This window comes from Hippocampus zosterae, chromosome 2 (genome assembly GCF_025434085.1).
Source record: "Hippocampus zosterae strain Florida chromosome 2, ASM2543408v3, whole genome shotgun sequence".
NCBI lineage: Eukaryota > Metazoa > Chordata > Actinopteri > Syngnathiformes > Syngnathidae > Hippocampus > Hippocampus zosterae.
This window is the reverse complement of record NC_067452.1, coordinates 30,080,546-30,097,282: the sequence shown is the minus strand read 5'-3', so window position 1 is coordinate 30,097,282 and position 16,737 is coordinate 30,080,546. Positions and strand designations below refer to the sequence as shown.

Sequence of the window (16,737 nt, the reverse complement as noted above, 5' to 3'; positions counted from 1 at the left end):
CGGTTTCCTCCCATATTCCAAAAACATGCATGACGGGCTGATTGAACACTCTAAATTGTTCCTAGGTGTGACTGTGAGTGTGAATGGTTGTATATGTGTGCCCTGCGATTGGCTGGCAACCATTTCAGGGTATCCCTCGCCAGCTGCCCAATGACAGCTGGGATAGACTCCAGCACGCCCCGCGACCCTTGTGAGGATAAAGTGATTTGGAAAATGGATGGATGGATGGATGGATGGGTTGGCAATGACCATGTGTCCAACCATTTGAATCATTGATAGCATATACAGGAAAATTTGTTGTTTGTTTTACCTTTATGTACTCAAACCATTTACACTTGTTGTACACAAGTAACACTGGTCTCATTACTTATTAGACAGAACTATAACTATACTATAACCTTCTGTCCTGAAATTATTGCTGATAAGGTAATTCAATGGACCTGTCATTCAAAGCAAAAGTAAATATTTTTTACAAGCAATGCTTAGGTGAGCGATGCAATAATTATAACTACACTACTTAAATGCAACCCCCCACCCCCAAATGTATACATGAGATATATTTTTAAATTAATCCGATGATTATCTGTAATCTGAATATCTTCCCGCAAAAATCTGTATGGACCTCGGAAAATACATTTCAGGCTCTGCTTGATTAAGATTAAGAAAACCTTTATTAGTCTCGCAATGGAGAAATTCCAGATTCACAGCAGCAAAGTTATGAAAGGAAGAGGTAGAACAACAAAAAAATAGGAGCTGCTGGAAAGGCAGCCACTCTCGCGGCGCCATTTTGAAGTCAAAATAACAAAAAATAACACAAGACAACACATAGGACAGAGACAGTCGTGCAATCTTCACCACTTTTCTGCATACACTTTGTTGTCTGAAGCAGTTATAGATGAAAGAGGAGAGGATCAAAGTGTCCTTTCACCAGTGCATCAGAGACATCATGCTGAAAAATCTGCACACGTCTGCTACAAGCAAAGTTTTGAAAGCAAACACGAAGCTGTAGCGTCCATTGACGAAAAGAGATTAGTTCACTTCTCCTGTCCCACATAATCCGCTTCAAACTCCAAGCCGCGACTCCCAGCTCCAAATCCGCATCGGCACTCCGCGCCAACGCTCCTTTCTTCTCATCGTCGGCTCCTCAAGACCTCCATCCATCCAGCCGCAGACCGTTCAACAGCACCGATCTCTCCGCTGAACAAAGCGGGGCTGTGAAAAATGCTGCCCATTACAGGCGCAAGACACAAGCGCCCCGGGACTGTCCAGCAACGACAGTCAAATGGCGCCGACATTCCTCCAGTCAAAAACAGTGCTGGTATACCCATGCTGCCGAGAAGGCGCAACCACCAAGCACAGAGTCTCCTCTTTGATGAATGTCGTGGCCAAAAAATGCTGAAAAAGGTCCACATCATGTCCACATGACGTAACAACAAACACAAAGTGACAAAAGAAACACAAGAACAACAAAAAAAAGCAAGGCTCATGAGAGCACTTGCTGACGGCTGCCTACTCGGGCGCCATCTTGACTTCAAAGATGATATTCAAAGATATTAGCGCTCTCAACTTTTAAATACACTTCCACCTGTTCGTTTAAGTCCATCTGCAAAAATCTGCAACAATTGCTTGATCTTTCATTTAACAAATACGTTTCCCGGTGCATTTGGAAACGGCATTCTAAATGCAGCCTGATGTTAGGAGACACGACAATACCCAATGCTTGATCAACAGTACAAAGGATGTTCTCATCAGCATGTTGCAACAAAGAGACTGGTGAAGTTACAAAAAGACAAACGGATCATAGTCCTCAATGCTCCCTTTGTTTCACTGAAAAGTGAAACGTGTAATTTAAAAAAAATCAGAAAAGGTCAAATGAGGTTAACCTTTGGTTAAAGGTTATAGTGCATCACGAATTTTAAACGTGAATATTTGCAAACACTGTATATATGTTAAAACGTATTTCAAACAAGTAGTCGCTTTGGATGGCAAAAAAAGAGCACACAATAACAAACAAACAACGTCTGCCTTTGCTAACGTCCAATAAAAGAGCGTGACATCAACGGTCAGGCAATGACATCAATGTTACGCGTCAAAGCGATCAAAGATTTCTACGATGACGCCACAGCACAATAATCGATACATTGGAAAGTCTCATCCCGCTGTCCGCATCACATTCACTCGGCAGTTCACCTGGGTTGGAAGCGGATGAGCTAGTACCCGTAAGTAGCAACTAAACTTAGATGTTTCGCGAACGTGTGATTGACTTTATTCGGAGAAGGTTCGCAATTTTGTGTCTGCGTGTGGTGGTTGTGTATTCCTTTAGCTTTTTGAAACGGCTGCTGCGGTCTCAACATGTAACGTTAACAAAACAACAAACGAAACTGAATATGGTGAATAAAAACACAGATTAACGATGTTAACACATACAGTAGACGGCAGGAAAAAAATAGAACGGTGTTACTCAATGTTGCGACGAAAGCCAAGGAATAAAGATGCCTTCAGATGAGTTTTAAAAATGGACAGGGAGAGGGCGTGTCTTATATTTAACAGAAGGTAATTTATTATGTGCAGAATGTGGTCTTGAATTGATTTTAGACTACAGTTGACTATTTAGGAACTTGTAACCCCCAGTATTTGTGCACATATGCAGTTTGCTTGGCTACCATTCTCTTGGCAGATATGTTAATATTTTAAAAAACGGATTGTTGCCATTTTCACATGTTCTGCATTTTTAAATCAAGTAGAAAATGATTGGGGACGGCTTTGGTGCGACAACAATGTCCACCTCAAAATTTCCTCCTGTACTGATAGAATGGGTACCAAAGCGGAAGTGGCCACCTGGGGGCGTGCTGGGCCTGCGTGAAGGGTCTTGGTACGCGGAACCTGCATCCACAACTAGCCAGTAGCCTTGTAGGCGAGCTCGACGGGCTAGCAATGACTGGATTGTTCCTTTCCCGTGTCTTCTGCAAGCCCAGGCGACCAGGCATGGTTCTGTGGAAACCGCCGTACAAGTAAGAGCTTCCTGGTTCGTATAAAATCGACACAACGTTTGTTCGGCGGTTGTGGTTAAAACAAACGTCAGATCGAGCCTACGGTTCCTCTAGTTAGCTGAGGACGGAGGTCAATCGAAATTGAAGTCTATGACAAAATTATTTTGTCTACGGCTTGGGTTTTCTTCCGAATTAAACTCATTTCTGTTGGCTTTATTTAACGAGAATGGAGATCAACGAATGAGCATTTGGACACAGTGACGGCAGTGTTCACGGAGCTCATTTAGAGCTGGCGCCGTAATGTGACCATTATTCGTTAAAATGTGTGAAGTACAAATGGCTTGGACTCGCTTTTGGGCGGTATCTCCTCCTGTGCTTTTATTTTAATACAGTACGTCGTGTTCTCGCTCAGCTAACGCTGCTTTCAAGACCCCATTAAACCCGTTTACCCAAATAGGAAATTCCAGCCGTCTTCCGGTCTTTTTCACTTTCAAACAGCACTGCCTTTTTATTTATATTTTTTAAAATTACGTGAATACCACAACCAGCGGCAGATTAAATTAGTCTAAAGGGATCTCGTTTTTAAAATTAGACAGGCATGATATATTTGACGACGTCGAACAACTAACAAAAACGATTTCAGCTGCGTCTGCCTTGAATTTCATGATAATTGGGAGACTCTCCATAGGCTCCTGAAAGTGTCATGTTGCGTAATAGCAGCCATGTGGGCGTGTCTGTGGATGGGGAGGGTGAGCAGGTTGATCGCTTGTAACGTACATGCGCGCCCCCTCCATACAAAGTGGACAGTTCCATTAAGCGTTGCTCTTTCCCCAAACACTCAACATAGTTTGGCAGACGGACGAGCAGGGACCAAGTCTTCGCCTTTGTAACAAACGTGCTGGTAAGACGCCATTTTTCCTTCCCCCACACTTGTGCTCACACGTGTGTTGTTGCGACTTAATTCAGCTTTTTGGATGCCAATCAAATGGATGCTGATGAGGACCTGGTTGGCAACTCTGTGACGTAACAAAGAGCAGGCCAGCTAGCTGTTAACGCAGGACTAAGCGAGCTAAAGACTGCATTTGTAATACCTCGGGAGCAAAATGTGTCGTCCATGTGCCACATTTGTGGGGCACAAGTTAGCACGCGCGGTGCCCTGGTGTTTACGTGTGGGACGTGGCTAGCCCAGCCACGTGGTACGCGGAGCTTGGGAACATGTGGCCACTGTAAACACTGCGTAGTCCCCTCAACCTGCCGCGGGCTCGCTTTTTTCCCTCGTGCAATTTACGTACCAACACACATGATATTGACGACCAAAGAATAATCGAACTGCAGTCTCCTACTTTTTATTTTTGGTACTTTAACCGCTTGCTTCTTTGCACGGACGTCGTCCTTAGTTTCCGTGGCGCGAAGCAAAACTGTATCTGAATATGGCCTTTCATAAAAACACCGAGCAATTTTTAATTAACGCGTATATATGGATGTATTTTTTATTGTTGCGTAACTGCGCCGCTTTGAGAGCCGATCATGTCCAGTGCCCCGACAAAATTGTAATTTCACATTTGTCGTAAGTGACAGCGACATCAGCCAAAACGTTTTGCGTTCATCTCTCGTACTCTGAAGAGAGTTCTAATAGTTTTGGAGTTTTCATCGTAGTTTTTATTTCGTTTTGTTTTGACAATTTCTGGCTTCAGAGCAAGTTTGTTAGTGTTTTCTTTAATTTATTTTAAATTAAAACGTTTCCTTGTAGTTTAGTCTTTATTAACAGTTTGTTACATTGCCAATGCATTACAGTGCAATATATTGTTAAAAAAAGGTTAATACTGTGTAATTAAGTAAATCAGGGGTACCCAAACTGGGCACATATGACCCGGCGCTCTAACCCTCCCGTTGTCCTCAGGTCACTGTGTTAAAAACGCCCCCCCCCCCCCCAAATGATATTTTAACTTCAAATTTTATGACTTTTCCTAGATTGTCCCCAACTGCAGAAAATTTGAAATGTTGTTTTTATTCACATTTCCATGGAAGCTGTACAAAGGTGCTCTTCAGGGCAAAATGACTCATGACGCAAATAGGGTTGAAATCAAGGTCACAAAGTTATTTACACACCATAGAATGTTTCAGTGTTTTAGTTGTCTCAGATCAATTAGTAGAACACGTGAACAAGACGGTAGCACACAAAAACAAGACAAGATAGGTGGCGTTCTCGTAGATGGCAGAACTCTGTTTTTGTGGATTTCAAGGGGCTATAAAGAGAGTTGTTTAGTTATTATTTATTTCCTGTTTTTTTCTGTGAAGAACTCAGAGGGTTATTTGGTTATTTATTTCATTAATAGTGTTATTTGTTTCCTGACTTTTTTCTGTAAAGAACCTGCAATGGGTTATTTGGTTATGTGTGGCTTTCTGGGAAACAAAAACATTTTATGCTCCCCTACGATCGTTGATGTTACAAACTGACACCGGCCCCCCATCAGAGAAGGGAAATGTTATGTGGCCCTCGCAGGAAAAAGTTTGGGGAGCCCTGAAGTAAATCAAACCGCAATACCCAACCTGCTTCTGTACAGACGTACAACACAACTGAAATCAATTTTAAAGGAACCCATAAAGCTCATGTAGTATTGGCGGATTTAAAAAAAATGCTTGAAATTAATTTTTGTTAGCTTTATAAACTTGAGATGTAGTTTCAGTTAGTTGTCATTAATGCATTTTTATTTTATTAACAGAATGCCCCCCACCCCCCAGCATTACCTTCCCTGGAAATTATTTTTTACAGGTGTGAAAATAAGTGCTTCCTTTTGCAAATGTCTCTAAATTTTACACGTTAAACAAGTTTGTTTGAAAAATTTACATGTTAAACAAGTTAACATCAGAACGGATGGACTGGGGTTTGAATGGAAAATGAGCCGACAACCTGCATGGCTGGGCCGATCAGTATGTCTGTTGTCCAAGCAACGCCTCCCTCCAGGGCTCACACACTTTTGTCCCGTCGAGCTGTGCAGGTGAGGCAAGACAACATCTGAGAAATACTTGCAGCGTGGGAGTGTACAGGTCGGGTCACAAGTTTCCAACATGTTGATTAATGCCTGCTTTTGCAATGGATACGGTCAAGCCTGTCTTTGGCAATATTCTTTGCAATTGACTCAGAAATCCCAAAAGCTTAAAAGAGATTGAGTTTTTGGTTGTTTTTTTTTTAGGTGCATAATCGGTGTGTGTCATTTCTTCTCCCATGTAGCTGACGGGTAACCAAAACATTAGAACAGGCTTTTATTATGATAGAATGACAACTGCAGCCGCAACATTGAACTTAATGCATTTCAACCTCAGAATATATTACTATGTCAAGGCATCGTAATGAATACATCTTTTATGGGATGGCATTGCACAATGTTTTGGATGTTGATCTCTCTTAGTTTACTCCACCTGTCTCATTGTGAGGATTGATTGCAAGGCATAGTTTTTGCATGATATCCAGCAGGAGGTCTTCGGGGAGTTTGCTGGTGTTCCTCCCTCCCTTGTGCCCGCAAGCCACTGTGACAGCAGCGGCACAAAATGCGGGAGCCCCACCCCCTCTTTGTTGTAGAATCCCACCTTACCTTTAATTAACTAACCTGCGTTACTCACAGGACTGCAATCCAAGTCTTATTTACCCAGTCGTGTTATGATAATACACATGGCAATTATGACACCATCCCACCAGATATATGAAATGAAGGCGTGATGCTCATCTGATGTCTGCCAAGTGCCATTTTGGTTTTGAGACTGCGCCAGCCGACAGATGAGACGCTGACGATAGCTGGCGCTTCATATTAATGTTATGATTCAGACCTAATAAGCCACCAGCAGCTGCCAACATTGATAACAACATTGGAGCCTGCGCTTTGTGCCTTTCAATTTAATTTTGGCCGCTTATCTGCAAAGTGAGACCCAAGTGAAAAGCGAAAGGTTGGAGTTCACGTGAGCGGTTGACAGAGCGTCAAGACTCGGTCACCTAAACCTCACCTTCACCAGCCTACCGCTCCCTTTGTCTTCCTCATCCTTCTCTCTTTGTCTGTCTTTCTCACACAAACGCACGCACGCGAGCGTCTCATTAATTGAACTACCATCTGCTCCATATGTACCATCCCAATTAGAGGGATTGACCTTTCACCCCACCTGTCTAAATCTAATATGAGAGGTGGGACTACATCTTCACACATGCGCACATACACTCGCAGTATAAGCTGTCCAGACTTTGAGCTGTTCGTTTTGTGTCTCTACAGGGTCTGAACTGGTTTGTCAGCCTTGTGTTGTTTTTTTGGGTCCCACCCCCTCAAGTGTCCGCTGGACCTCTGCTGGCCATGTTGGTCTGAAGAAAGGGAGGTGTTGCGTGAGTGAGTGTTCACTCGAAGAGACTCTGAGCGAAGAGAAGAAGCGCTTTTTCCAAGATTGTTTTCAATATGTCTCAAAATCGAGAACTGGTTTTGTTTTACATTAAGTACAAACTTGCCCAGAAAAACTACCCGCTCAACCACATAGGACTCAGACAGACATTGAACAGGACTGATGGGAGGGAGGAAGCCTCAGGCGAGGAGGAGCAGCGGGTCCAGATGCCTGCCAACGGGACTACCAACGGCACAAGTCCCCCGGCGTCGCCGCTACGAGAAGCGACGAGCCTGGACGCGGTGAAGGAGGCCCTGCGGGACTCGGCCAATGAGTTTGAGTTGCGCTACTCCCACGCCTTCAGCGACCTGGACAAACAGCTGCACATTACGCCGGCCACTGCCTACCAAAGCTTTGAGAACGTCGTGGATGAGGTGTTCCAGGACGACGTCAACTGGGGCCGTATCGTGGGGCTCTTCGCGTTCGGCGGCGCGCTGTGCGTCGAATGCATGGAGAAGGAGATGATCCCCCTGGTTGACAGGATCATCGAGTGGATGACCGTGTACCTGGACAACCACCTTCAGCCCTGGATAGAGAGCCAAGGAGGATGGGTGAGTCTAAAACGCATGCACATCAGTCACCAAAGTGCTATGATTGCCGTTTAGCATCGTAACGGCATAGGCGTGTCGGTTATGTGAAAAGCGCTATAACAAAGCAGCATGACCAATTGACGTGCCAAAGAACTCCACCAAGATGTCTTACACTTAACCATTTGTATAGCTGGCCAGAAACGCAGCTTTTCACAATGGGAATGCAAAAGGAGTCACTTGTGAACTGTATACTTTTGTGTAAGCCAGACTTCATTCAGTTTTATTTTTACAGCACAAAACCGACTTGGGTTTGGTTCTGATGTAATCAGCTCAAGTTACTGCGTGTGAGTTTTTTTACCCTGTTAAAATCGAATCTGGAAAAACCATGCTGTGCACTAAAAACACTACAGTTCTCCAGATCCGATCGATCAATCGGTTATTGTGGCTGATCATTTAATTGAGCAAAGTCTGCAAAGCCACCCTGCCAGGAGGAGGGGAAAGTGTGACAAAACGGCTCACTGCCCGAGCGACATTGCACGAATTCAAAGAGGGACGGGTTAGCAGATATGACTCATTGGAATGACTTGGTTTCAAGTAGAAGTCTGACTAGTGGGACAAACGATAAATAAGGTTGCTCGTCGGTGAGCGGAGTCCTACACTTGCAGCTGCATAGTATTGTCATTATACATTTAACAGAGACGGAAGTCCTCCGGATTTTCCCGGAAATCAGGGTTTTTCAAATTTTTATGAAAATCTCTCCGGAGAATTGAGGAAAGTTTGCCTAGAATTAATCCGGATATTCGTTGAAAACAAGACGCGTTTGAGTTCGTTGTTTTGCTTTTACGACGATGTTGAGACACTAACACTAGTAACGGTAACGAGATTTTCGTCTCTCTATAAACACATTTGCTAAACCTCAGTGGAACAAATAAAAGACACTGTGGACAAGACAGTTGTTGTAAAAAATATATTTGGACAGGGAAACGCACAGATGGGTAGAAAAACGTGTCTGTCCGACTTTTAGTGTCGTCTAGGCTAACTTAGCTTAGCTTCGCTGTTGTCGTGTGTGACGTCGTTGCATCAGCGCTGATTGGTTGAAATCGAAAGACGCGCTTGCGTACATGTTCGCGCTGAAGCACGCACAGCAGAGAGCAGCGGACTATTGACTGCTGAGGCTCGCTTAGCTTGAGTGGCGTCGCCGCAACAGTTATACCCTTGCCTCGCATTCTCATGGCCTTGCCATATCTTGGAGATTTTGAAATTTTTGCGAGAACGTAAGCCACAAAGGGTACACGTGTGCACACAAAAGTACGATTAATCATTGAATGTCGAGTATTTGAATAGCGTTTTGTGTAAACTAATTCATGCGTGAATGGCCAGCTGTGTGTGTGTGTGTGTGTATGTGTGTGTGTGTGTGTGTGTGTGTCTGTGCGTGTACATATATATATATTTTTACAGAAAAGTCCACTTTCATCTCTGATTTAAATAATTTCATCTCTGAAGGCTCAAGTTCGAATCATGTTCACAAAACCTCATCGGGACATCTCTTAAAAAAACATCACTATCCATATTGTATTTCGATATTAAATGAGGCAACTTTGCATGACTAACAATGGTTTGCTTCGCAAACTTAAGTGGTTCTCGAAAATTAGTTGCGAAAGAGTACGTCGTATCACCGAGCAGTTGCCGGTGGAAAATCACAAATGGCACGGAGATCTTCACCAAGCAAAATGGGTGCCGTTGAGTTGAAAAAAATGGGGTGGGGGGGCGTAAAATGTGCGTTCAGTTACATGCTCAAGTTTCTAACTTCTTTCTCAACACGTGTGATGTGATGCTTTTCAATACCATGGCCTGACTTTTTAAATTCGCTGTGGAATGTCCCCCCACCCCCAAGCGTTTGGATTCTTTCGCTACTGAAGGAGTTGTTTGTTATTGATAAAGAATTCATCAAGACTTTTGCTGCGCACTTGAGACGTGACGTGAAGGTGTGGGATGTCATGAGATATGCACGGGAGACTTGAGATAGAATGCTTTTGACACAGGCACACAAACGATGGTCAAATTGCTAGTTTTGTGGTCAGCAGCTGGCTCAGCTGTTGGCTAATTGATCCACAAGTTAAACGCTCGATGAACTCGATGGTTAATGGGCAACATCGGGCTTTGGAGCTGCCCTCCAGCCTGCGGACTTGAGTTGTCTCATCACTGGGTGGGGAAGATTCCAGGCTATCACAGATAGTCCTTTGTTTTACTGCGGCCACTCGTTTAGTTCCTGGCCATGGTTTTTATTTTTTCGCGCACTGTGTTCTCTCCTCCCTTGCCCTGGCCTCTCCTCTCTAGTGAGCGCGTGTTCATGGCAGCTGCTTGCACATGAAAGCTACGTTTTTCTCACAACGGGTTGGCTGGACCCAGGCCGTCCCAGTACAGTCTGACCCGTGGTGTGTGCGCGCGCGCGCGTGCTCTGCAGGACCGTTAAGGTCAGCTTTCTTTTGTGCCAGCCATTTGTTGGTATGAAGGCGAACGCAAGCCAAGGGGAGGGACTGTTGTTTATGTCCACTCTGGTGTTCTGTATAGCGGCAGGTCAGAGGCCGGTGCTATGGCAACTGCCATCCCAGCGGCTGTGCTGCGCACCTAGAACGAAATCTGAACAGGGCAGGCCACAGCTTTTGTCTTGTTTGCACCGACAGACGCGAGGTTTGCACGATGATGGCGAAATACTGATTATTTTTTATTGATATACATCACGAGTAACTCATTCACTCCCAAAGACGTATTTTCATCTTTTCAGATGCCACACATTTAATCCCAGCTCCTCATTTTATATTGACTGTACCTGAAAAGGGTCTGAAAATGGCTGGCGTCGACATCTAAATACGTCTTTGGGAATGAATGAGTTAAATGATTATTGATTGATTTTAAAAACTTGATATTTATTGAACTATCCAAAAACTATCATCCCTTCACGTTGAACCCTCTAGCCTTTATTTACATCAATTACAAAATGGCCCTGTACATATGTAAAATTCAAGCCTTGCGTTTTCATGACTCAACATCCTCGCCTTTGATCGGTTGCATCTTTGCACACAGTGATGCATGACCCTTATTCGTTTAATGTATTTTATTTTATCTCCACGAGTCTTGGGACTAACCTGGGATCTTTGTATCTCTGAATTTTGAGGAAAGGCAAATTTATTTGAGTCTTTGAAAACTGGCCTTTCAATAAATTATAACTATAATTTGTCACTATACATGTGTAAAAAAAAAAGTAACAAGAATGAAAATGATTGCAAAAAAAGCTACACGTTTGTGAAACATACTTGGAGGAGATGAGTAAAATATCTCCACCTACCCGACTTTTGACTGCATTTTGAGTTAGTCAGCCAGATGTGCACTCCGACTTTTTTTGTTCCTCCTGTCACGTGCGCCCACCTCACTGATTTGACTTACAAACACGTGCAGATGATTTCATTTCAGGGGTGGAAATGAATGTTGTTTAACTAAGGAGGTAGCCGATTTTAGCCGATGTATCAAGCATTTTTGTCAAAAGTATGACTTGCACATAATTTTAAGAAGGTGACGTTACACAAACACCCCGTCACACTTATCCCTGTCGTGTGCATGTCATCAAGTGGGAACTAGCATCAGCCCGTTTGCGTGTCAGCGTAACCTGTACTGGGAGAAGCGCATGAATGGCATCTAAAAACTTGAATGGCTCAGCGTCTCTGCTTTCACTTCTGCTGACGATGGACAGCACGGCCTGGAGTGCATGGCGCCACTTCCGCCGTACCCACACCACACGGCACTCCTCCTTGCGTGGCTTTTTTTTTTTTTATTGCACTGCACGCACCGCATACGGGTGTGACCCGTGTTCCGTGTTGGTAATTCATGAGCACAGGACGGTCTCAGACAGCGTAGATGGAAATTTGAGTCTGTCTACCGCGAGAGTCTTGTCCCATCGTCACATTGTTGATATTTTTGTCTTCTCAACAACCAGCCTGTCTCACTTCTTCTTTTTTGCGGTGTCGGCTGCTCAAAGTTAAATCCCCTAGATTCCCCGAAAGTGTCCAATTGCAAAACCCACGCGAGACACATTTTCATGCGCTGCCCTTTTTATTATTTTTTTTATTTTCATCGCTCTTGCATCCTGCCTTCCTTTCCCCCAGGCGGCACCTTGCAGGGTTATGCCGCCAGCAGATGTTGGATCATCGCCGTGAGGCAGGTGTGCCCTCCTCAATGCTAGCTGATGAAATATTTGTGTAGTCGGCAGCACTCCCGTTTCTCAGTCACTTAAAGAATTTTGGCACGCAATTATAAAATGATGGCGAGATCGAAGTGGGGAACCCGTTGACAGATAATGAGCGACATTCCAGTCATCTAAAAAGTCTAGACATCCACTTTTAGGCATCTTAAAATGTTATGCTTGATGTCAACAAGTCAAGATTTGAGTAAGACAGGTTTTCCCTGCTGTATTTGTTCTCATGTAAGTGCATGGTTGGACCGTATAGTAAATTTGGATGTTTTTTTGCAGGATGTATGCGATTCCTTGAAGTCGAATTTCTCTTCGCCCATATCCCCAAAATGGCACATAATCCATTAACGGGCTGCTCAAATGTCCAAAATATGCAACCGGCTTCATTCACATCATTGCTAAAATATTTGTCTCACTTTTTAAAATCAGACTGATAACAAGCATTTTCTTCCCACTTTGGTCCCAGCTCACAATAATAATGGAAAAAATAATTTCGTCAAGGAGAGGCCCATTTCAATATGACATTGTCAAAATGACCTGCTTAAACAACTGGAAGGAAAACGCTGTAATACGCTTCCCGCTGCTCATCCTAGGGCATATCCGGCCGGGTATGTTTAAAACATTTGACAGAGCAAGCAGTGCGTCTGCACTGGTTACCATAGCAGAGTAAAGGGCACATTTATTTTCCTGGAGAAACCTTTTCCTCGCCATGTATTGCCAAGCTAAAATCTGATTCGGGATTTCATCAAAGTAGTACGAGGTTGCACTGTTGCTGTACCAAACTGATGCGTGCAGAGAATGCTTATTACGTTTATTTCATGTAATAATACCATGGTTGGAATAAGTTGATTCACATCGCACCTGCCGCCTCAATCAAATATAGTGAAACACAAAACTGACAATTGGCATTTATTTGCCAAAACGCATAACGGCCAAATGTTCCAGAACTCCCTGAGTGCTAACTGGTTACACTCGTAATACGTTGTGTTTGGTGGAAATTTAAAAAAAAAGAAAAATTAGAGTGGTAGTTTCAACCAGGGTCTTGTTTTCCCTCTGTTCCCTCCTTGTGGGACTCGGGAGGCAGGCAGCGAAGCAGCCCCGCTGGGTTCCTCTTAACCGATGGGGGGGAAGAGCCCCCATTCCTGTGAGCCCATTTGCCCATTTTTACCCCCCCTTCCTGACAATCTTTACAAAAGGCAAGTAATTTAATGTCGGCCACTTGGTTCTGCTTTTGAAATCAGTTCGTTAGCCTACTAATATTCACCAGCAAATTTCTCATCAAATAAAAAGTGTGAATTTGAGAAAATTCTCCAATTTTAGGGGGGGAAGTAGACCTTGAAATAAGTTTATTGTAATTGATGAGAACATTCATGAAACATTCCTGTTTCTTATTCTAGGTATTTTTATTTTCGTTTGAATACTTACAGTATTAATAATGTTTACCTTTGTTTTTTCTTCTTTCTACCCACATTCTTGCCTGCTGGAGGTTGTAAATTTCCCCAGTGTGGGACAAAAAGGATATCTTAATTAATCTTATTCCTAGTTAGCTGGTCTAAAATCAGAAATGCAAAGGCATGTTTGATATTGCATGTTAAAAAACATTGCTTCAGGTTCCTGGGTTTAATAAAAAAAGCCTCCTCAAAATGCATAAATTGCTCCACAAATGAAGGCGGCAGAGGTGACAGACCACCCCCTTGCTGCCATTAACACTGCCAGCCAGCCTCGCAAATGATCCCGCTGGAGCTTATTTTGTAGGCTGCGCTGGCCGAGATGCTGAGGTAGCGCCATATTAGCGCTCCTGATGGGAGATGAATATGCTCGGCCAGGGCCGCGACCAAGCGAAGTGCCAGAGTAAAAGGCCATATATTGCCAGATAATAGACAGACAGAAAGAAGCGCCACTGCCATCGACCTCAATAACGCTGTTACCAGCCGAGGAGACGATTGCAGTGATTACTCAGTGGAGACGAGGTGCCTCAGGGTCAGGGTACAGCCTTATTACCAATTAGGGAAGAATAATATCTTAACTTGAGATGGAGGAAAACAATGTCTCCCATCCCTTCTGGCGGACATATCTAATCTGGACAAGCTTGGCTGCAGCTGGGAGGATATAATGCACGGTGAAGAAACGCGTAAAAGTGGTTAACGCCCATTAGTTCAGTTGTGACATGCAACTAACTGAGTAAAAGGCATTTAGGTAGCCTCTTCTTACACCAGATTGAATTAGCATTATTTTTTAAGGGTATTTGGGTGGTACGAAACAATGAAATGCATTTTCACCCCATTACTTTTTAAGATTAATGGATGTAATGATGATGCCACATGATTGATAGTTGAACAACAAAACCGCTTTCAAACAGGTCTGAAGCTTTGTCTGGTATGTGTTTCCAACATAGCAGCTTAATAAAGACTTAACCGTGTGATCGCCCCCTGGTGGTTGGCTGACTACTTTAGAAAAAGTACACGGTTCTGTATGTTGCACAGCTCGCATTTTAAATGTCAATATTGCCGACGATCGGGTTCATTTAATCCCGGCAGCCAAAATTGTGATCATGCATAAAATGCAATTAAGTAGAGTTCGGACCGTAATGAATGCAGTGTCAGACTTGTTGGTTTTTGAACAGTTGTGTCAACTTGACTAGGTACAGTATAACATTCATTCTTACGGTATCAGTAGGTGCAAAAGTTGGGGTGATGTTTAGTACGTGCCTAATGATCCCGCAGGAAATTCAACAAATCTGAGGCGATAAATGGAGAGCAATGGCGGACAACCAGCATTTGTTGCTCTTTGATGGTTGAATCCCATTTTGCAGGTGACCTTTCGATTTGCATCAATGTGTTGTGTAGCTTAGTGTTTAGAAGGTAACAATGTAGTCTTGGATGGCTGGATGGACCGACCGTACCAACAAAATAGCACAGTACCCAATTCTTCATTTCCGTAAATGGGGCTCTAAATCTTGCCACCCTAAAAAGGTTTCGGTATTATCTGTGCCCCCCCAGCCATCACCCCCACCCCCTGTAATTAACATAGAGGCGTTTAGATCCACAGTCATCTGTCAGCCTGCCTGCCATAGAAGAGAGGGAAATCTCACCCTTGGGACCCATCCAGCCCGCCTCCTCCTCCGCTCCCCATCCTTTATCTTCCATACGTCTCTCTTGCATCTCCTTGCCGTGCCTCTCGATCGATTTTTGTCCCTTATTTTTCCGGCCGAGCGTCCCTCGCCACCCCGCCGCTCACCTCCCTTGCTCAATACATCCCTTTTCCCCCCCTCTTATCTTTGTGTTTCTGATCTCCTCTTCAACATTGGCCCGTCAACTCCCATTGAGATCGTAGCTAAACGAAAGTCGCTCTCTGACATCCCTCCTAAAATATTTGACAGTTCAGAGAACGCATAGGTTTGCTCATGGACATTTTCTGTAAATGTTTGCAGTATGTAAAAAGGACAATGTTTACTATATCAAGCAGATACCGTTCTGTCTTAGACACAGCTGCTGTTATCTCATGTGTGTCAACAATTTATTATGTTGTGATTTGTTGCATAGGGGAGGGGACAGCGCCATGTTGGACCGCTGACTATTTTAAACAAAGAACCTAAAGCCAGCCACACACACACACACGTGTGCAATTTGGCTTACTGGTGCTATAGTTTTCCAAACTGGTCACGTCTATCGGTGTGTTCTGCTTTTAATCATTTTTAGAGGTTGAACCGACTGCCGTCTCGATAACTCCTGGCGCGGTCATATACGTATAACGCACGCCAAGACAAAGCTCTAGCAAAACCTTTCTTTGTATCTGATCAGCGGCATCCACGTTAGCTCGTCGTCGTATACGGCTCGACGCTGATCTGAATGCGCTCATATATATGCGTTTCTATTGTTTCCATATGCTGTGGGTGTGTCTGTGTGTGCCGTGGGTGGGTGTGTGTTTTCAATTTTTACATCCATAATACACTGCTTTTGCTGTCTGTGTGTCTTGTAGCCAGTGGTGTGTGTGTGTCACAGTCCCGGGCTGACAATGACAGCGGACAGATTGTACATCTGAATCTCCCGCAGCTCTGTAACGAAAACATGAGGAATGTCATTTGCGAGTGTTGATATGCAAGATGGTGCTCACATGCCTTTTTGTTTTGATTTGTTCAGCCACCTTCAGATGACATCAACACTTTTTAATGCACTCTGTGCTGCAAATCACCTTCACGCGCACACGCCAACTAACTGGTTCATGCTAAGTAGATGAAGTGGCATTCAAGATGCTCTCTTGATTAAAATCTCTTGACAGTTCAAAGAGATTTGTTTATACTTAGATGCCAGATGATTGAGTTCATATACAGGTGCTAGTTGTTGGAGTATAATGAGCAACAAAAGATGGTAGGTTTACTTGGAACGGAATCTTTGTTTAGTGGTTGGGTCGGGACATCAATGTTCGGCTTTCAGAAGTCTTATCAGAGCCGTAACAGATTCTGGGATGGAACTGAGACTGTATTGAATATGTTTAGAATGGATTATTTTCTCGGTTTAATCGGATGAAAATCTTTAAAAAAAAAATAAGTGTT

The 16,737-nt window shown here is 43.7% G+C and overlaps 1 protein-coding gene across 4 annotated transcripts in view; it reads left to right on the top strand.

Moving 5' to 3' along the window:
* Nucleotides 1–2,078: 2,078 nt before the first annotated feature.
* Nucleotides 2,079–16,737, top strand: part of bcl2l1 (BCL2 like 1) — a 31,210-nt gene continuing 16,551 nt past the window's right edge. Inside the window, exons 1-2 of one of the 4 annotated variants that reach the window (XM_052059574.1) lie at nucleotides 2,079–2,219; nucleotides 7,250–7,960. In XM_052059574.1, the coding sequence (XP_051915534.1) occupies nucleotides 7,427–7,960 (534 nt within the window). In that variant the 5' untranslated portion in view covers nucleotides 2,079–2,219; nucleotides 7,250–7,426. Of the gene's footprint in view, nucleotides 2,220–2,846; nucleotides 3,026–3,723; nucleotides 3,892–7,249; nucleotides 7,961–16,737 lie in introns of those variants that run through there. The other 3 variants (XM_052059571.1, XM_052059572.1, XM_052059573.1) reach the window with 3 other exon arrangements.